We start from the raw sequence: 14,987 nt of genomic DNA, 5'->3' as shown, positions 1-14,987 counted from the left end.
TGTTCCCTGCCTACGCTCATCCTCACCTCCTCTCTGCGTCACGGAGAGCCTGCAGGCCCCGCGCTCAACACGAAGACAGACCTCTCATCTGTTAGACTGACAGATGAGAGGTCTGTCACTAACAGTTAGTGCTCGATTGTTGCGTGAACATCGTTTGTTCAGTACTGATATAAAGTAACTACTGTAACAACACACAGGAAGTCAACTGTGCTTTGTGTTATTTTCAATTATATGCATTGTACTACTTCCACTCAATGTACCATTATTAGACGATAATAATAAGTACAATTGAAACTTATCCCATGATGATTTGGACAATAAGCAGGCTGTTGATAGTTTGGAGGGGTGTTGCCACATTTAAAAACAGAATAAGGGAAAATGATGAAAAGAAATAGGAACCAATCCAGACTTTCCTTCTAACTAATGAGACAGATCTGTAGACTCTGGGCTTGTGTTACACGGGCCAAGTGCTAGGACTGACTTGGGAGGAAAGCCTTCAGATGCGCAGCTCCTCTAACGTGGAACAGTCTGCAAAAGGAATGGAAGCTGAGCCATTTGGTTCCACTACATGTTTTTAAAGCACGGACAGATGCTATCCAATGGGAACCTGTTGGAACCTGTAAAGGTCACTAGCTATGTGAACTGTAGTGTGATGTGTTCATGTGGAACCTACCTCCAGCAGGTCTCCCTTAAACAGAGATCAATGACCTCAATGCGATTCACCTGCTTAAATAAAGGCTTGAAATGACATTGTTAGGCTTTTGGTACATTTAGAATGTTTTAGGGGAACAATTAATTAACTCATTGCAGCGATAGGCACAATATGATTATCCATTTTCCATAGATTTGAATTCTTCCAAGGGAGAAGTTCGCTTTGTGTAATTTAACAAATGCAATTAACATTAGCTAGCTTTTTTACATCTTGTGAATTTGACTACTCGTTAGTTTAGTCATTCATAAAGAGGACATATTAGGTTTATTTTCATATGTTGTGTCTCCACTGGAACATGTCTCCATGCTTTAATGTTCACAAAGTGCTTTCTTTTTCTCATACTGCCCGTAATCCCCTTAGCCTATCAACTACAGTGTGCAAGTATGAGTGTTACATGGTGATGTCATAAGGTTCTGGAAGGCAGGGGGAAACTGGAGTGTGGAGCACACTGCAGGAGAGGGACAACTAAAACAAGTCATTGAATCATAACAGTTGCACATGGTACGTTACAGCAGTCCATAGCAACAAAGCGGTGTTATCCATGAGCCTATGTCTAACACTACGGAGGAGCTTAGCTTATGGTTTCACTCCACATGTAAAGCTGCTATGGACACTGTGGCTCCATTAAAAACAAGGCGACCCAAAACTAAATCCGAGCCTTGGCTCAATGCCACGACTCGTGCTGCCCGACGTGAATGCCGTAGAGCTGAAAGAAGATGGAATAAGGACAAACTACAAGTGTCTTTTCAAATGTTGAGGCAGTGTTGGCGTCTCTACCAGAAAACTGTAAAAGAGGCAAAAAGAAAACGTTTCTCTGACATCATTCTTTTAAACTGTCACAAATAGATTCAGCTCTTAATGCCCCTCAGACTACCTGTGTGGAGACCTCCCCTGCAGTCTGTGAACATTTTCTTCAATTTTTTATTAATAAAGTCACTTCAACTAGGACTCAAATTACTGCTCCATCAGACGACACCTCTGTCTCTGCCCCCTGCTTTGCTGTTTTTCACCGTTTTGAGCCTATGACTCTGTCCTCTGTGCAGGAGATTGTCTCCAAAATAAAGCCCTCTGGTTCTCCAATCGACCCTGTCCCTCTTCGATTTTTTAAAGAGGTATTCCCCACTGTAGGACCTTTTGTTATTGACGTTTTTAACAGCAGTCTGCTCACAGGGGTTGTTCCGGAAAATTGGAAACATGCCGTTGTACAACCACTTATTAAGAAACCGTCTGGATCCCACAGTTCTTGCAAACTTTAGGCCCATTTCCAAGTTACCTTTTATGTCAAAAATCCTAGAAAAGATTGTATACAGTCAACTTCTCGCTTTTCTGGAAGAGCACAAGGTACTCGAGGTCTTCCAATCTGGTTTTAAAACCTTGCACAGCACGGAATCAGCTCTTTTAAGAGTTTTTAATGATATCCTTTTAGCAACAGACTCAGGTGAATGCATTATCCTTTTACTCCTTGATCTAACGGCCGCTTTTGATACAGTGGACCATGAGATCCTGATAGCTCGTTTGGAGCAGTGGGTGGGCATTAGGGGCAAAGCCCTCGAATGGTTTAGGTCGTATCTGACTGGTAGGACTTTCTGCGTCAGCCTTGGGGACTCTGAGTTCCCGTCTGCTCCTCTCCTTTGTGGGGTTCCACAGGGCTCAGTGTTAGGCCCCCTGTTGTTCTCCCTGTATTTGCTCCCTCTTGGGTCCATTCTTAGGAAGCACGGTATCGCTTTCCGATGCTATGCAGACGATTGCCAAATATATGTGCCACTTAAAAAGAATGACTCATATTCAATTAAACCGCTGTTAAACTGCCTTGAAGACATTAAGTCCTGGATGTCATGCAACTTTTTTAAATTAAATGATGACAAAACCGAAGTGATGGTTTTTGGTGCCCCTCGGACCACTCCTATAGACCTAGGATCCCTGGGCCACTCCACCAGGCCTACCATCACAAATCTTGGGATAAAGATGGACCCTGAACTCAAGCTTGACAGCCAGATCAAGGCAGTTGTTAAAAACAGCTTCTTCCACCTCAGGCAGCTAGCCAAAAAAAGCCTTTTTTAAATAGTGACCTCTTTGAAACTGTAATCCATGCCTTCGTCACCTCCCGCTTGGATTATTGTAATGCACTATATATGGGGATAAGTGCATCCTCCCTTGCTCGCCTGCAGGTGGTGCAAAATGCAGCAGCACGGCTACTAACAGGCACACGCAAACACGAGCACATTTCTCCCATTTTATCTTCACTCCACTGGCTGCCCGATCATTTGAGGATTCATTTGAAAACTCTTTTATTTACTTTTAAAGCCCTGAATGGCCCCGCCGTACCTCTCTGAGCTGTTACACAGCTACACGCCAACTCGCACTCTCAGGTCAGCTGATCAGTTGCTCCTAAGGGTGCCAAGAACAAAGTCTAAGCGCAGAGGGGACCGTGCTTTCTCTGCTGCCGCCCCTAAACTGTGGAACGACCTGCCCTCGCTCATCAGACAGGCTCCCACACTGACTGCTTTTAAATCCCGTCTTAAAACCCACCTCTTCTCCTTGGCATTCAGAAACAAGTTGTTGCTTTTATTTGCTTTCAGTGCTCTATTGTTTTTATTATATGGCTGTTATTTATTTTTTAATTATTACGTTTATTCTGGTTTGTTTTGTGTTTGTATTTATATTATGTTGTGTGAGCTTATCTCTCTGTACAGCACTTTGGTCTGAATGTTTTTAAAGTGCTATATAAATAAAGTTGGATTGGATTGGAACAAAGGCTTAAGAACATTGCACTCTGAAACTGTTGGTACTAAATAACCAACCATGTGGCTTTAAGGTCAAACCCTTTAGCTACTGTTAGCTACACAACGCCTCTCGCAGGCAGGAGCAAGCTGGTTGCTAGAGAAAGGAACATTAACACAAACCAAATACAAACCTAACACTGTGCACACACACTCAGAGGGACAATGGAGGGGAGAGAGACGTGTGTGTGGAAAGGCTAATGATTGATGGAAGAACACACACACACACACACACACACACACACACACACACACACACACACACACACACACACACACACACACACACACACACACACACACACACACACACACCACACACACACACACACACACACACACACACACACACACACACACACACACACACACACACACACACACACACACACACACACACACACACACACACACACACACACACACACACACACACACACACACACACACACACACACACACACACACACACACACACACACACACACACACACACACACACACACACACACACACACACACACACACACACACACACACACACACACACTTCATTTAGCATGTGTCCTGAGTCCTGCTAGGACCTGCTCAGGGTCATGTCAGCGGTGACTTCCTTGGCTGAAGAATAGCTTAAAGTTATATTCATGTGGTAAGCATAATGTAGAACTAGTGTGCTTGTTAAAGGTGACAGGAGTACGTGAACAGCAAGCAGCCTCTTCATAACGTTTTTATTGTCTTTGATTTATTTCTTTGTGGTGACATGCCTTCAAAAGCTCTTTGTGTTGCTATTACAGAAGAATGTCCCTGGCAGGGTTAGTTAGTTGACAGGTTTGGTCTCGACTGATAACTCTTGACAACACTTTCTGGATCACCATTTGAATCCACTCTGAACCTCCCCTCAGGATGCCCTACAGCTCAGGTTTCATGGGTCTTTGTTATGTTAACTACAATGCCAGCATCCTTATGTAACATGTTGAAGACGGTAAACATTACGGCTACTAAGCCTGTGCATGTTAGCATTGTGAGCATGTTAGCATTGTGAGCATGTTAGCATTGTGAGCATGTTAGCATTGTGAGCATGTTAGCATCCTGATTAGAATCTTAACTCTGAGTCCAGGCTCAAAGAGCTGAGCATGGCTGTTCACATTAACGTATCTTACTGTTTTCTGACTTCAACAAACTCTAAATGTTTTAATAAGTCCCTTTGTCCATGAAGTGTGTTTTCCTTTATTGCTTGCCGGGTGATGGGCAGAGCTTCGACCCAGCGGTTTTTAAATGTTGTATGAAAATGAGACATTGACAGGAAATCAACACTGTTTTATGATTCATGAACATCGCCTACTTGCCTTTTATTATGTATTTTTGCTACTATATATTTGCTTGACAATGTTTTTCACCATGAACACTTTCACACTGTCTGAAAGAGCTTCAGAGCTCAGTCTGACAGCCGTAGAGCCAGGAGGACGATCCGCGCACGGAGATAAAAGTCAACACTCAGCAGCAGCAGCAGCAGGTCAATGACTGATACTTGAATATGCTTCAGATAGGGTTTCACTTGTTCTGTTGCAAACAGTGTTGGCAGCTCATTCTTTAAGACAGAAGCCTCAGATTGATTAGAATGAGGGGAAATATGAAGGGCATATTTCAAGACTACTATGTAAATAAGTTATTGGGCTTTTTTTAATCAACTAAGATTTGTTGGAAAATGTTCTCAACTTTAAATGGCTGATTTTATTTGAAAAGTGGGTTTATTAACAAATGAATACTACTGTGTAATATATTTTTAGATATATTTTAAAGAAGTAAAATCTACTGTAAGAGAAGGCCATATACTTTTAGAATTGGCTGAGGGCCATTTCAAAATGGACAACGGGCCACAGTTGGCCCCCGGGCCGTAGCATGGACACCCCTGCTCTTAGCATTCAGTATAGATCTGTATTCTGACCTGGTGGAAACCCAGACTGAGAGCACCGTCTGTCAAAGGGCTGATAAATCACTCCTGACTGCAGGCCTATCAGAGGTCTGACAGCTTAAAGACATGATGTCCAAAAGAAGGTATCAAAGCAGACAGGATGTGAACGCTGAGCAGACAGGATGTGAACGCTGAGCAGACATGCTCACAAAGCTGCTGGCAGTCTCTAAGAAGAAACACAACGTCTTGATTCAAAGAGTCCCGCCGCACATCATTCATCCGGCGAAGTTATGAGTAGCTGCTGAACGCTGTCTCTCTTCCATGGGACCAGAACAGTGAAGGTGGAGCAGCGACTCACAAACCACTCATAAAACAATACCCCCCTTTGCTTTGAGTAAAAGGCTATCGTTAGGCTCTAATCAAAGGACCTCACAGTCACATGTCACCACCGCTAAGCTACAGGCTAATGTTGGTCTGATGATGGTTAGCAGTCTCTTTTAGCCACTTGTTAGCAACCGTCCTTTTCCACACGCAGAGAAGCTCCAGACATTCAGCAGTGGAGTATATACTGATGTACTTCATGTTGTGGAACACATCTCTTCAGATTGTCCTACCCAATTCTTATTTCAGGCATGTCACCACAAATAGTAACAACACATTGACTTGGAGACAGAGGAACAGGAAGTGGTCCAATGCAAACTTTCTGGGTTGTAGGACTCGTTCCTGCACCACTCTCTGTGTGTAGATCAATTGCTGAAACAATTCGCTCAGTAAGAAAATAGCACACAAAAGATTGCTCTAGCATTTTGATATTGTTTATCAGGCAACCTCCTTACTGTCCGAGGTTTGATCCCCTGTCACACGTCTTTTGAAATGTAACGCCACAGTTAAAAGGCAGCACTTTGTGACTGCAGTGGATCAGAGCCGACTCTCCGCTCTGATCACATGGTGCACCGGTATGCCACCATGAAGCTGCCACTATGAAGCTACCCCAGTATGTTGATTTAAATATATATGTTTTGTATTTGTGTTACCTTTTGCACCTTTGCTGCGACGGCCGGCTCCTCTTGTCGGGCTTGGACTCTCTGCAGAGATACAACATATTGTAATTAATTAAAATGCTAGAATTACACACTAACCGCTAATCATAAATCTAAACCACACTGTCTCATCTTCATGATGCTAAGCCCAGGGTTCTTTTCTGAAACACATAGAGAAGTTGGGGATAGATTTATATGATTTGGTTGAACAGAAGTGTGACAGGGAATCTAAATGATGTTACACTGCCATCTGGTGGTGAAACACTAGCAGTGCATTGAAAGGGGAAAAAACATTTCCACTGGTAAAGTACATTCAACAATACAATGTCTTCAATCAATCAAATACACAATACAATGTGTTCATTTATATAATCCAGCCCGATCATCCAAAGAAGGGTATGATATCTTTTTTAACAATCTTCAATCTTTTCATTTTTAAACATTTGACCGCTTACTTACGGCTTGCAGTAAATATCCACTGCGGGTCAATACAATGCTCTCTTGGCATTACATGTTTTAGAAATGGTCATATTCAACTAAACCTGATGATCTCTTGGTTTACAAACTCTTTGGTCGGTACAGATCTTCCAAATCCCGCCATTATCATTGGAATATATTTTCAATGTTAATGATGTTCCAACAGCGGCCATTCCCTCTCATGCGACACATCACATCCCAATTTAGTTTTCTCCATGGGCACAGCCTGTAACTATTCAACCTGAAGCTGTTGCATTCACACACAGAGCCTGGAGAGCCCTTCAGTGTTCACCTGCGCTCTGCTCCTGAGCTCCCCCACATCCTTCACTTTGGACTTGTAGAGCATCCAGCGGTAGCGCAGCTCCTCCAGACCCACATCCTCAGCTGGTCCAGGACCAGCCGCAGCGCTCTGACTCTCCTGCAGCAGCAGCTGGAAGTGCTCCTGACCCCAGGACAGTTCTGCTCTCAGAGCCTGCAGAGGACACACAGAGTGTTAGCCGCGCTATACCAGGACACATCTGAACTCAAGGCAACACATCTTTACAACACGGGTCAATGTGAAAGTGCTTTCAGCTCCACGTGAGGCGACTGCTTATGAACACGTGGTACATCCAGCGACAGCGCACCTGGTGGCTGGTGGTAGAGCGTTAAATACCCAGCGGTGGAAACATGTACTCAAGTGCAGTAATTAAGTACCATTTCCAGGTACTTTACTAGAGTATTTCAATGTTTTGCTACTTTGTACTTCTACCCCTTGTGACGACCCCTCCACACCACGTGGGGTGCCGTCTGGTTGTGTGTCTGGTTTTGTGTGTGATTGCAGGTTCCAGCTGCAGCTGTCTGATGAGGCGCACCTGCCCATGAGTTACACCTGGGAAGGAAGAGGATATAGGAGGAGCCCAGCCGTTACGTCGCTCGGTCTTCTCTGGGCACTTGTCCTGTGCAGCGTCAGGGACCTGTTGCCGGTTCTTGCAGTTTGTTTGTTTGTTTGTTTGCTTGTTTGTTTTCGAATAAATGAACATTATCTATCATACCCCTCGTCTCGCCTCCCCGCTTTATGTTGCAGCCCAGGAGCCGGGTTGTAACACCCTCTACAGTTCAGAGGTACATGGTGTACTTTTCCTCCACTACATGTATTTAATACCTTTAGTTACTTCACAGATCTGGAGGAATGATGTGAAATATAACCAAGTGTTGAATCAGACTTTAGTTCCACCTGGAGTGAATCCACCAGCTACCCTGCAGTCTACAAAGTACTTCAGACTAGCTGCACCTCCACCAGCTACCCTGCAGTCTACAAAGTACTTCAGACTAGCTGCACCTTCACCAGCTTTGAGAACACTTTCATGATCAATCATTATAAAACATATATATATATTATTCTGAAATGGACCAATCTGCACAATGAATACTTTCACTGTCTTTCACTATATTTAGATGAGAATACTTTTCTACTTTCACTTGAGGAACATTGACCTCATTTCACCTGAATTGGTTAGAAATAAAATGTAGCAACACATTTAAATACTCAAGTAAAGTACAAGTACCTCAAAATGGTACTTAGTTACTTTACACATTAATAACGTTTATTAAAGTAATAACCAGCATTATCAACATGTACAATAAGAGCCTCACTCTGAGCGTGTCCCGTCTGGTCTTCAGCTCCTTGGTGCTGAGTGCTGCTGCCTTGCTGCTGGAGAGCCCTGAGAGGAGAGCATTCTGATTGGACAGCCAGGCCTCAAACTCCCTCCCCCTGGACTGGTACTGCCCTCCGCCTCCCTGTAAACCCAGACACAGCTCATGAACCTCTGGCACCGAGCCCACACCAACAGGTAGGCGTTATGCTGAGCCTGGTTGTGTGGAGAGGCAGGACTGAACACATGCATCATGGGGGATCGTCTCAGCCATGACCCGTCACCACATGTCGAGGCTTCTTTGTTTCCTCCCATATCATTTCATTTTCAATTCTTCTGCTAGATAAATGCAATCTGTGTGATAACAGCCATTCAGAGCGTGTTCCTGCACATGTCCCGGACGCTCGTCACCGCCGCAGTGCTTTACTGAACAGTGGCAGACATTTAGACTTGGATGTGTCTTGAGAGTAGTCCTTGTGATCAAAACGTGCATTTTTTAAATATATATTTTTTTCTTTCTAAATCTAATCTTCGGGGGAATTGATTTCCTGCGCCATGGAGACAAAGCAAATGAGGAGCCATTCTGCAAAGATACAGTAATACATCAAACTGAAATGAATAGTAAGCTTTGGATTCCTTCCCTCCTCTTGACTGATTCGACATCGATTAGATTGCCGTCTAAAGTCTTAAGTACTTGATGCTTGAACTCCGTCCAGGTTAGCTAGCTCTATAACTTCCTGTGTGCTCTCTCTAAGACCCTGCTTGGGCCAGATCTCCCCACTGGAGATGCAGTGGTGAAAGGGGGAGATATAGGAGATGTCATATTTGCAGAGATGTCCCGCGGGCTCGGGAGTAGCAGCGGACCCTTCATACGGGCCACCAGCTCTAACCGCTGAACTCTCTGGCTGCACCTGGAAAACATTTTTGACCTGGAAGATTTCTCAAAATAGATTTTTTTTATCAAAACAGGAAGTGATGAACAACGGAAGGCCTGAGCTGAAGGATTATAAAATAACACGTTGTTTCATGTTGAGTGGTAAACAAGCTGCCATGGAACATGCAGCGTGCGGTGGCCTAACCAGCACACTCGTCTTGATGTTAGCTCCCAATGAGGGTTGAGTTGAAGCTAGCTTGATGGGGTTTCTGTGTGTGTAGATCTGGCTGTGACACTAGCAGTGCCCCCCACCCATCCCCTGCCTCTCAGTGTGAGCAGTGCCCAGGGGGTCTGAGTGTCTCTTGGCTTCTGTCGTAAACTAGTGACCTTCCCAAGCTGTGCTTAAATAAAGGCAAACGAGTGGCTTCAACATAGCTGACCTTTATGGGTAAAGCTGCCCCCCCTCTGTCTGCGGCCCCTGCTGATCTCTCACTGCCGGTGCTTCCATCAGGGGGGGGGTCTGTGGAACCTTGCTGTCCTGCTCTGCTGTAAGTGCTCCAGGCAGAAGAGTCCACGGTGTCCCCCAGGTCTCCTCTGTCCTCTCCTGTCCTGGGTGACTTGAGAAGTGTGTTGTCTTGTGCAGACAGGATGAGATGACCTTCACCGCCATGGCTCTGGATCAGCCCCCCCTCCACTGCTCCCCCCCACCCTCCTGTCTCTCCCTCCAGGTGTACTCCACTTCCAGAGGGGTCTGCAGACGGACCCCCGACACCCCAAGAGGCAGAGTCTGTCTGTTGTCTGGAGCTGTTAGGGGGGGGGGGAGAGAGACGTTATTTCATGACTGAGGGAAGTTGTTACTGCAGCATCAAGTGAACTAAAGTGGAGGTGCTGGAGTGAACACTGAGGGGTCATCAAAGGGCTGGCCGAGGGGACACAGCAGGTCTTTACAGACAACATGTCCGCTGCCAGTTCTTCCAGAGAACAGAAACAGGCGATGTTGAAGACACAAGAATATGAACTTTATGTGGTTTGTTTTGTTTTGTTTGTAATGCGTTTACAATTTAAAAGTAAAGAATAAAAAGAATGTCAAATGCCTACAATTATTCTAAAGTTGTCCTTTTTTAAATAATAATAAATGTAAGATATGTATTTCATAATGCTCTTTTACAGGTGCTCAGAAACACTGAACAATGAACACGAGGTCAGTTAACACATTAAAGCCAGTCTAACCTGTGAGTTACTGTCCAATGAGAGCCTCGCTGAGCCTCACCGAGTAGTGAGTCGGCACAGACCGTGGAGCGTGTTCGTGTCATGCTGAATCAATTACTTAAGAGGAATATTTATGAATGCATTAAATGGTGAGGTGTTGAACGTATTGTAACAGAGTGTCACAGGAAACTAACGCCATATTTTGCAAAACAACACCTTTTCTCGTGTCTGCTAGTCAGCGCAGTGACACACATGCTCCGGGTACCTGTGCAGATTGAGGCTCATGTGCTGCAGGGCCAGCCAGGACTCCCATTGGCGCTTGATGTCCCGCAGGATGTGGACCCGCCCCTCCTCTGACGTCCTCTCCAGGACCCCCTGACCCTGGACCTCCATTTGCTGCAGCTGGAGCTCCTTCTCCGGGAACTCTCCCAGCGCTCTCTGTGACACACGAAGGACTTTAGTAAACACGTTGTTTACTTTCATCAGGTTGAAAACAGTACAAACAAGTCTTGGTCATTTAGGGTCCCTTCCTGAGTTTGTCTTATCTCTTTCCTCAATGCTCTCCTTGCCTGTATATGTTCCTCTCCTTGCTTCCTTAACTCCTGTCCTCTTCTATGTCCAATCCTATCCATCCATTGTAGTAAACAAACACTTTAATGAAGGTATTTCCTCAAATAACTGCCCATCTAGCACATCATTCACAACAACAACACTGACATGGCCGACTACATCTCAGCGTTGAAGGGCTGGTTCTGATTCCTGTGGGAGTTCAGGCCTTCCTTCAGCTAACACTTTAACAACACTTGACTGTCTGTGCGTGTCATGTCCAGCTGTTCTTGGGCACATCTGTATTCCTCCACTAGTCAGATAAGCAGTGGCAGGGCTGCGGTCGCATGCCGCTTTCTTTTCTTTTCCTTAGCCGGGGGGTTCAGACAGTGACCACGTAGATGGTAATTGGCCACTTGAGACAGGGCAGCAGCCAATTGGAAAGCAGGAGAGGTTGTGTTTCCTGGAGGCGGCTGGTTTGATCCAGTCGGAGCGGCTCCACCTGCTGAGTGAACCTGAGGGCTTCACATGCACTTCTCTAAGGCCAGGGATTGTTGGAGGAGTTGGAGTGATGCAAAGGTGAAGGAGATCAACCAGTGTGATAATGAACATCGTAAGGATAACACATTCACTTAGGATTACCATTAAGAATGCTCTTAAGATCACTGCTGGCTGACAGAACAATACATCAGTCAATGATATGAAACTGATGACTTTATCTATGGTAACAACACCTGCAGGTCTGGATGCTCTCACGACAAAGCTCTCATGAACAAAGAACCTGTGTGCTCACTAAAGAGAGCCAGAACACAACTGTCTCAAGGCAGATGGTTCACTCAGCACAGGACCATGCTGCGCTGAGTGAACCCTGATGCAGTGTGTGAATACTTAACTACTCAAGCCAGCACAGGTAAGGGCAGAAGTGCACGGTTTGATATGCTACCCGATTCAGCACGCGTCTTCGCAGCAGGGATGGATCGTCCTCGTGTACGCTAGCCCCAGGAACATTGTTTTACCAGGTGACATGGCAGACATGTAATGGAATGATAAGTATTGCATTTGTGTGTATAATCTGAACCTTTCGTTTGGTTTTTCTTTAATGAATATTGTAAAAAAATGCAGCTGTTTATTATATATTTGTGTCAAGCACACACACACACACACACACACACACACACACACACACACACACACACACACACACACACACACACACACACACACACACACACACACACACACACACACACACACACACACACACACACACACACACACACACACACACACACACACACACACACACACACACACACACACACACACACTCACAGCCAGACTGCGCGAGTGTGTGTGTGTTCGGGCTGGGTTTCGCTGTGTCTTGCTGTGTGGGGGGGGGGGGGGCAGGAGCTCCAACAAGCCGTGTAGGACAGAGAGTGAATACACAGACTACACAGAGATGCTGTGAGAAACCAATGTGAGTTTGGAACATTGAACAATATGAATCTATTCTAGAAGACCTCAACAATGGAACTATGATCAGTAGAAATAGCCATGGGACCTTTAAGTGACCCATAATCAATGCTGCATTGTTTTCAAAGAATGGAAAAGAAGGTCACGCCTCTTTTAAAAAAGAAAGAAAAGGGATTTAGGTTATTTTTCTATTTGAAACAAAAAGTGTTATTCATTCAGAGAGGACACACACACACACACACACACACACACACACACACACACACACACACACACACACACACACACACACACACACACACACACACACACACACACACACACACACACACACACACACACACCTCAGCTTCGTGCTGGCGGCCCTCGACGCTCCACTCTCCTGATTGGCTGTGGAAGGACTGCAGCCTCTGCTTCATGACCATCAGCCACTTCTCCATGTTTAACAGGCTGCTGTGGAAGCTCTCGTGGTCTGAGGCGCTCTCCTCGCTCTCTGACACCTTCAGCTGCACAGAAACATCACTCAGTGGCAGAAAGAGACATCTTAAAGGTCTCCTATCATGCTATTTTTAGGCATATATTATGGGTCTCAGATATAAAATATATATATATAAAATATAACAATATATAAAAAACATGTCTATGATGTGTTTTGCTCAAAATACCAAACAGATGTCTATGTCAGCCCTGTTAGAGAAGTGTTGATTCTAGGTCCTTAGCTTGAAAAGAAAAAAGAGGAGGCGGAGCTAATGCTACGAGATACAGCTAAATGCTACTGTGATTAAACGCCATATCATGTTCAAAACCACATCAAGGATGATTCAATCTTTTCATCATGTTAACAAATTATTCTTCAAGAGATTTTTATTCACCTGTGATCTCATTTGTTACAATATTGATCACCATTAAAAGGATCATTTTAGGAACCACTCTATAGGACACATCTTTATTTGTATGGATAAGGTTAAAGGGAGAGCTGGTGCCAAGCCAGATATAGTATTCCAATCTATAAAGTATTGATTTCACCATTGTGCCATAGTTATTACCATAGGAGGGTTTCAGATGGACTTCTGTTTTTAAATCCTTGATAAAGTAGGGAGTGATTGTTGCGTGTTTGGAGACCCAGGGTTCCACACACTGCTAAAGAGTTTAACATTGTTTTTAAGTGGACCAGAATTGAAGATACATGAGTATAATGACCGATGAAAAGCTACACAGGTCCTAGTAATGGTTTGACTCAAGATAATAATTATATGCACAAGTTTCTGAAATAGATCTATTAGACATTTTAATGTAGATTAGGTGTTAATAAAATGCAGTAGTAGTACTATAAGGAAGTGACATTTTTTGGCTAACACTTTTCAGGGAATGTGGGAAACAGCTGTTCCGATGAAAAGAGATATCTGGAAAATTATAGTTGAAATCGTGAATTAATTAATGATGGCGCTCCATATAGACAGATGTTTATAGACAAAGGATACTGGCCTATGCTGAAACATCAAAGTCTCTGCAGAGCACGACACATGGCCAAAAAGACTGAGACCAACTGACCGTTGACCCTGACCGACAGTGTAACTTGAGAAGGCACTGTCAATGACTGACTCTGGGGTGGACCTGACCAAGACTTTACAACCTGACAGTGTGAGTGTGAGTGTATATCTGCATGTGATCAGTGCAACTGCATGATTTAAAACAATGACTAATCAAGCATACTTTTGGACTAACACATTATTCTGGGGCTCTGTGGGAGAGTAACTCAGTCAATGGTTACCTGAAGGTTTTCTTCCCATACAGGATTTTATTTACACATGGGTTCATGTGTAAAAAGGGGGAGTGTAAACTTCACAATGTACATTTTTCATTTAGGGACTGAAAGGAACCGGCTGCTCCAACTCCATTGTTCAATCTGACCATTGCTTGATAGTTTTAGAATTGACCTGCTCCATATCTGGGGATAAGACACTGTTTGATGGATGTTGACATGTTTCTAATATTGATTGAGTTATAGCAGGTAACACAGATAAAGAATCAGTGGCCAAGGGGCTACCAGAGAGATGTAACTCCAGAATGGAATACTGAAGAAGCTGACCTGTGAGTAATGTTTCAACAGGTATTAAAGTAACTGAGGTTTGAAATGTAGAAAGAACATATTACAGTTAAAGCTAAAACATAGTAATGTAATGACAGAGTTTAATTTAGACAACATCATGTAATAGCCTGGTAAAGAAGTAAAAGCCATAGACTTTATTGTTTAGGTCATTATGGGGATATACATTTCATCTAAATTCATAATAGAAAGACATTTGATGACAGTTTGTTGGAAGTCTGTA

At 44.1% G+C, this 14,987-nt stretch overlaps 1 protein-coding gene across 1 annotated transcript in view; it reads right to left on the bottom strand.

Moving 5' to 3' along the window:
* The window catches only part of syne3 (spectrin repeat containing, nuclear envelope family member 3), a 61,339-nt gene that overhangs the window by 13,691 nt on the left and 32,661 nt on the right, over positions 1 to 14,987 (bottom strand). The window contains exons 11-16 of the mRNA XM_034111146.2: positions 13,002 to 13,163; positions 10,904 to 11,076; positions 9,870 to 10,233; positions 8,557 to 8,700; positions 7,214 to 7,393; positions 6,439 to 6,489 (exon numbers count right to left, since the gene is read on the bottom strand). Coding sequence (XP_033967037.1) covers positions 6,439 to 6,489; positions 7,214 to 7,393; positions 8,557 to 8,700; positions 9,870 to 10,233; positions 10,904 to 11,076; positions 13,002 to 13,163 — 1,074 coding nt within the window. The remainder of the gene's footprint in view (positions 1 to 6,438; positions 6,490 to 7,213; positions 7,394 to 8,556; positions 8,701 to 9,869; positions 10,234 to 10,903; positions 11,077 to 13,001; positions 13,164 to 14,987) is intronic.

This window comes from Pseudochaenichthys georgianus, chromosome 22 (genome assembly GCF_902827115.2).
Source record: "Pseudochaenichthys georgianus chromosome 22, fPseGeo1.2, whole genome shotgun sequence".
Taxonomy (NCBI): domain Eukaryota; kingdom Metazoa; phylum Chordata; class Actinopteri; order Perciformes; family Channichthyidae; genus Pseudochaenichthys; species Pseudochaenichthys georgianus.
Note: the sequence above shows the minus strand (reverse complement) of the source record. Positions and strands in the feature narration are given on the sequence as shown.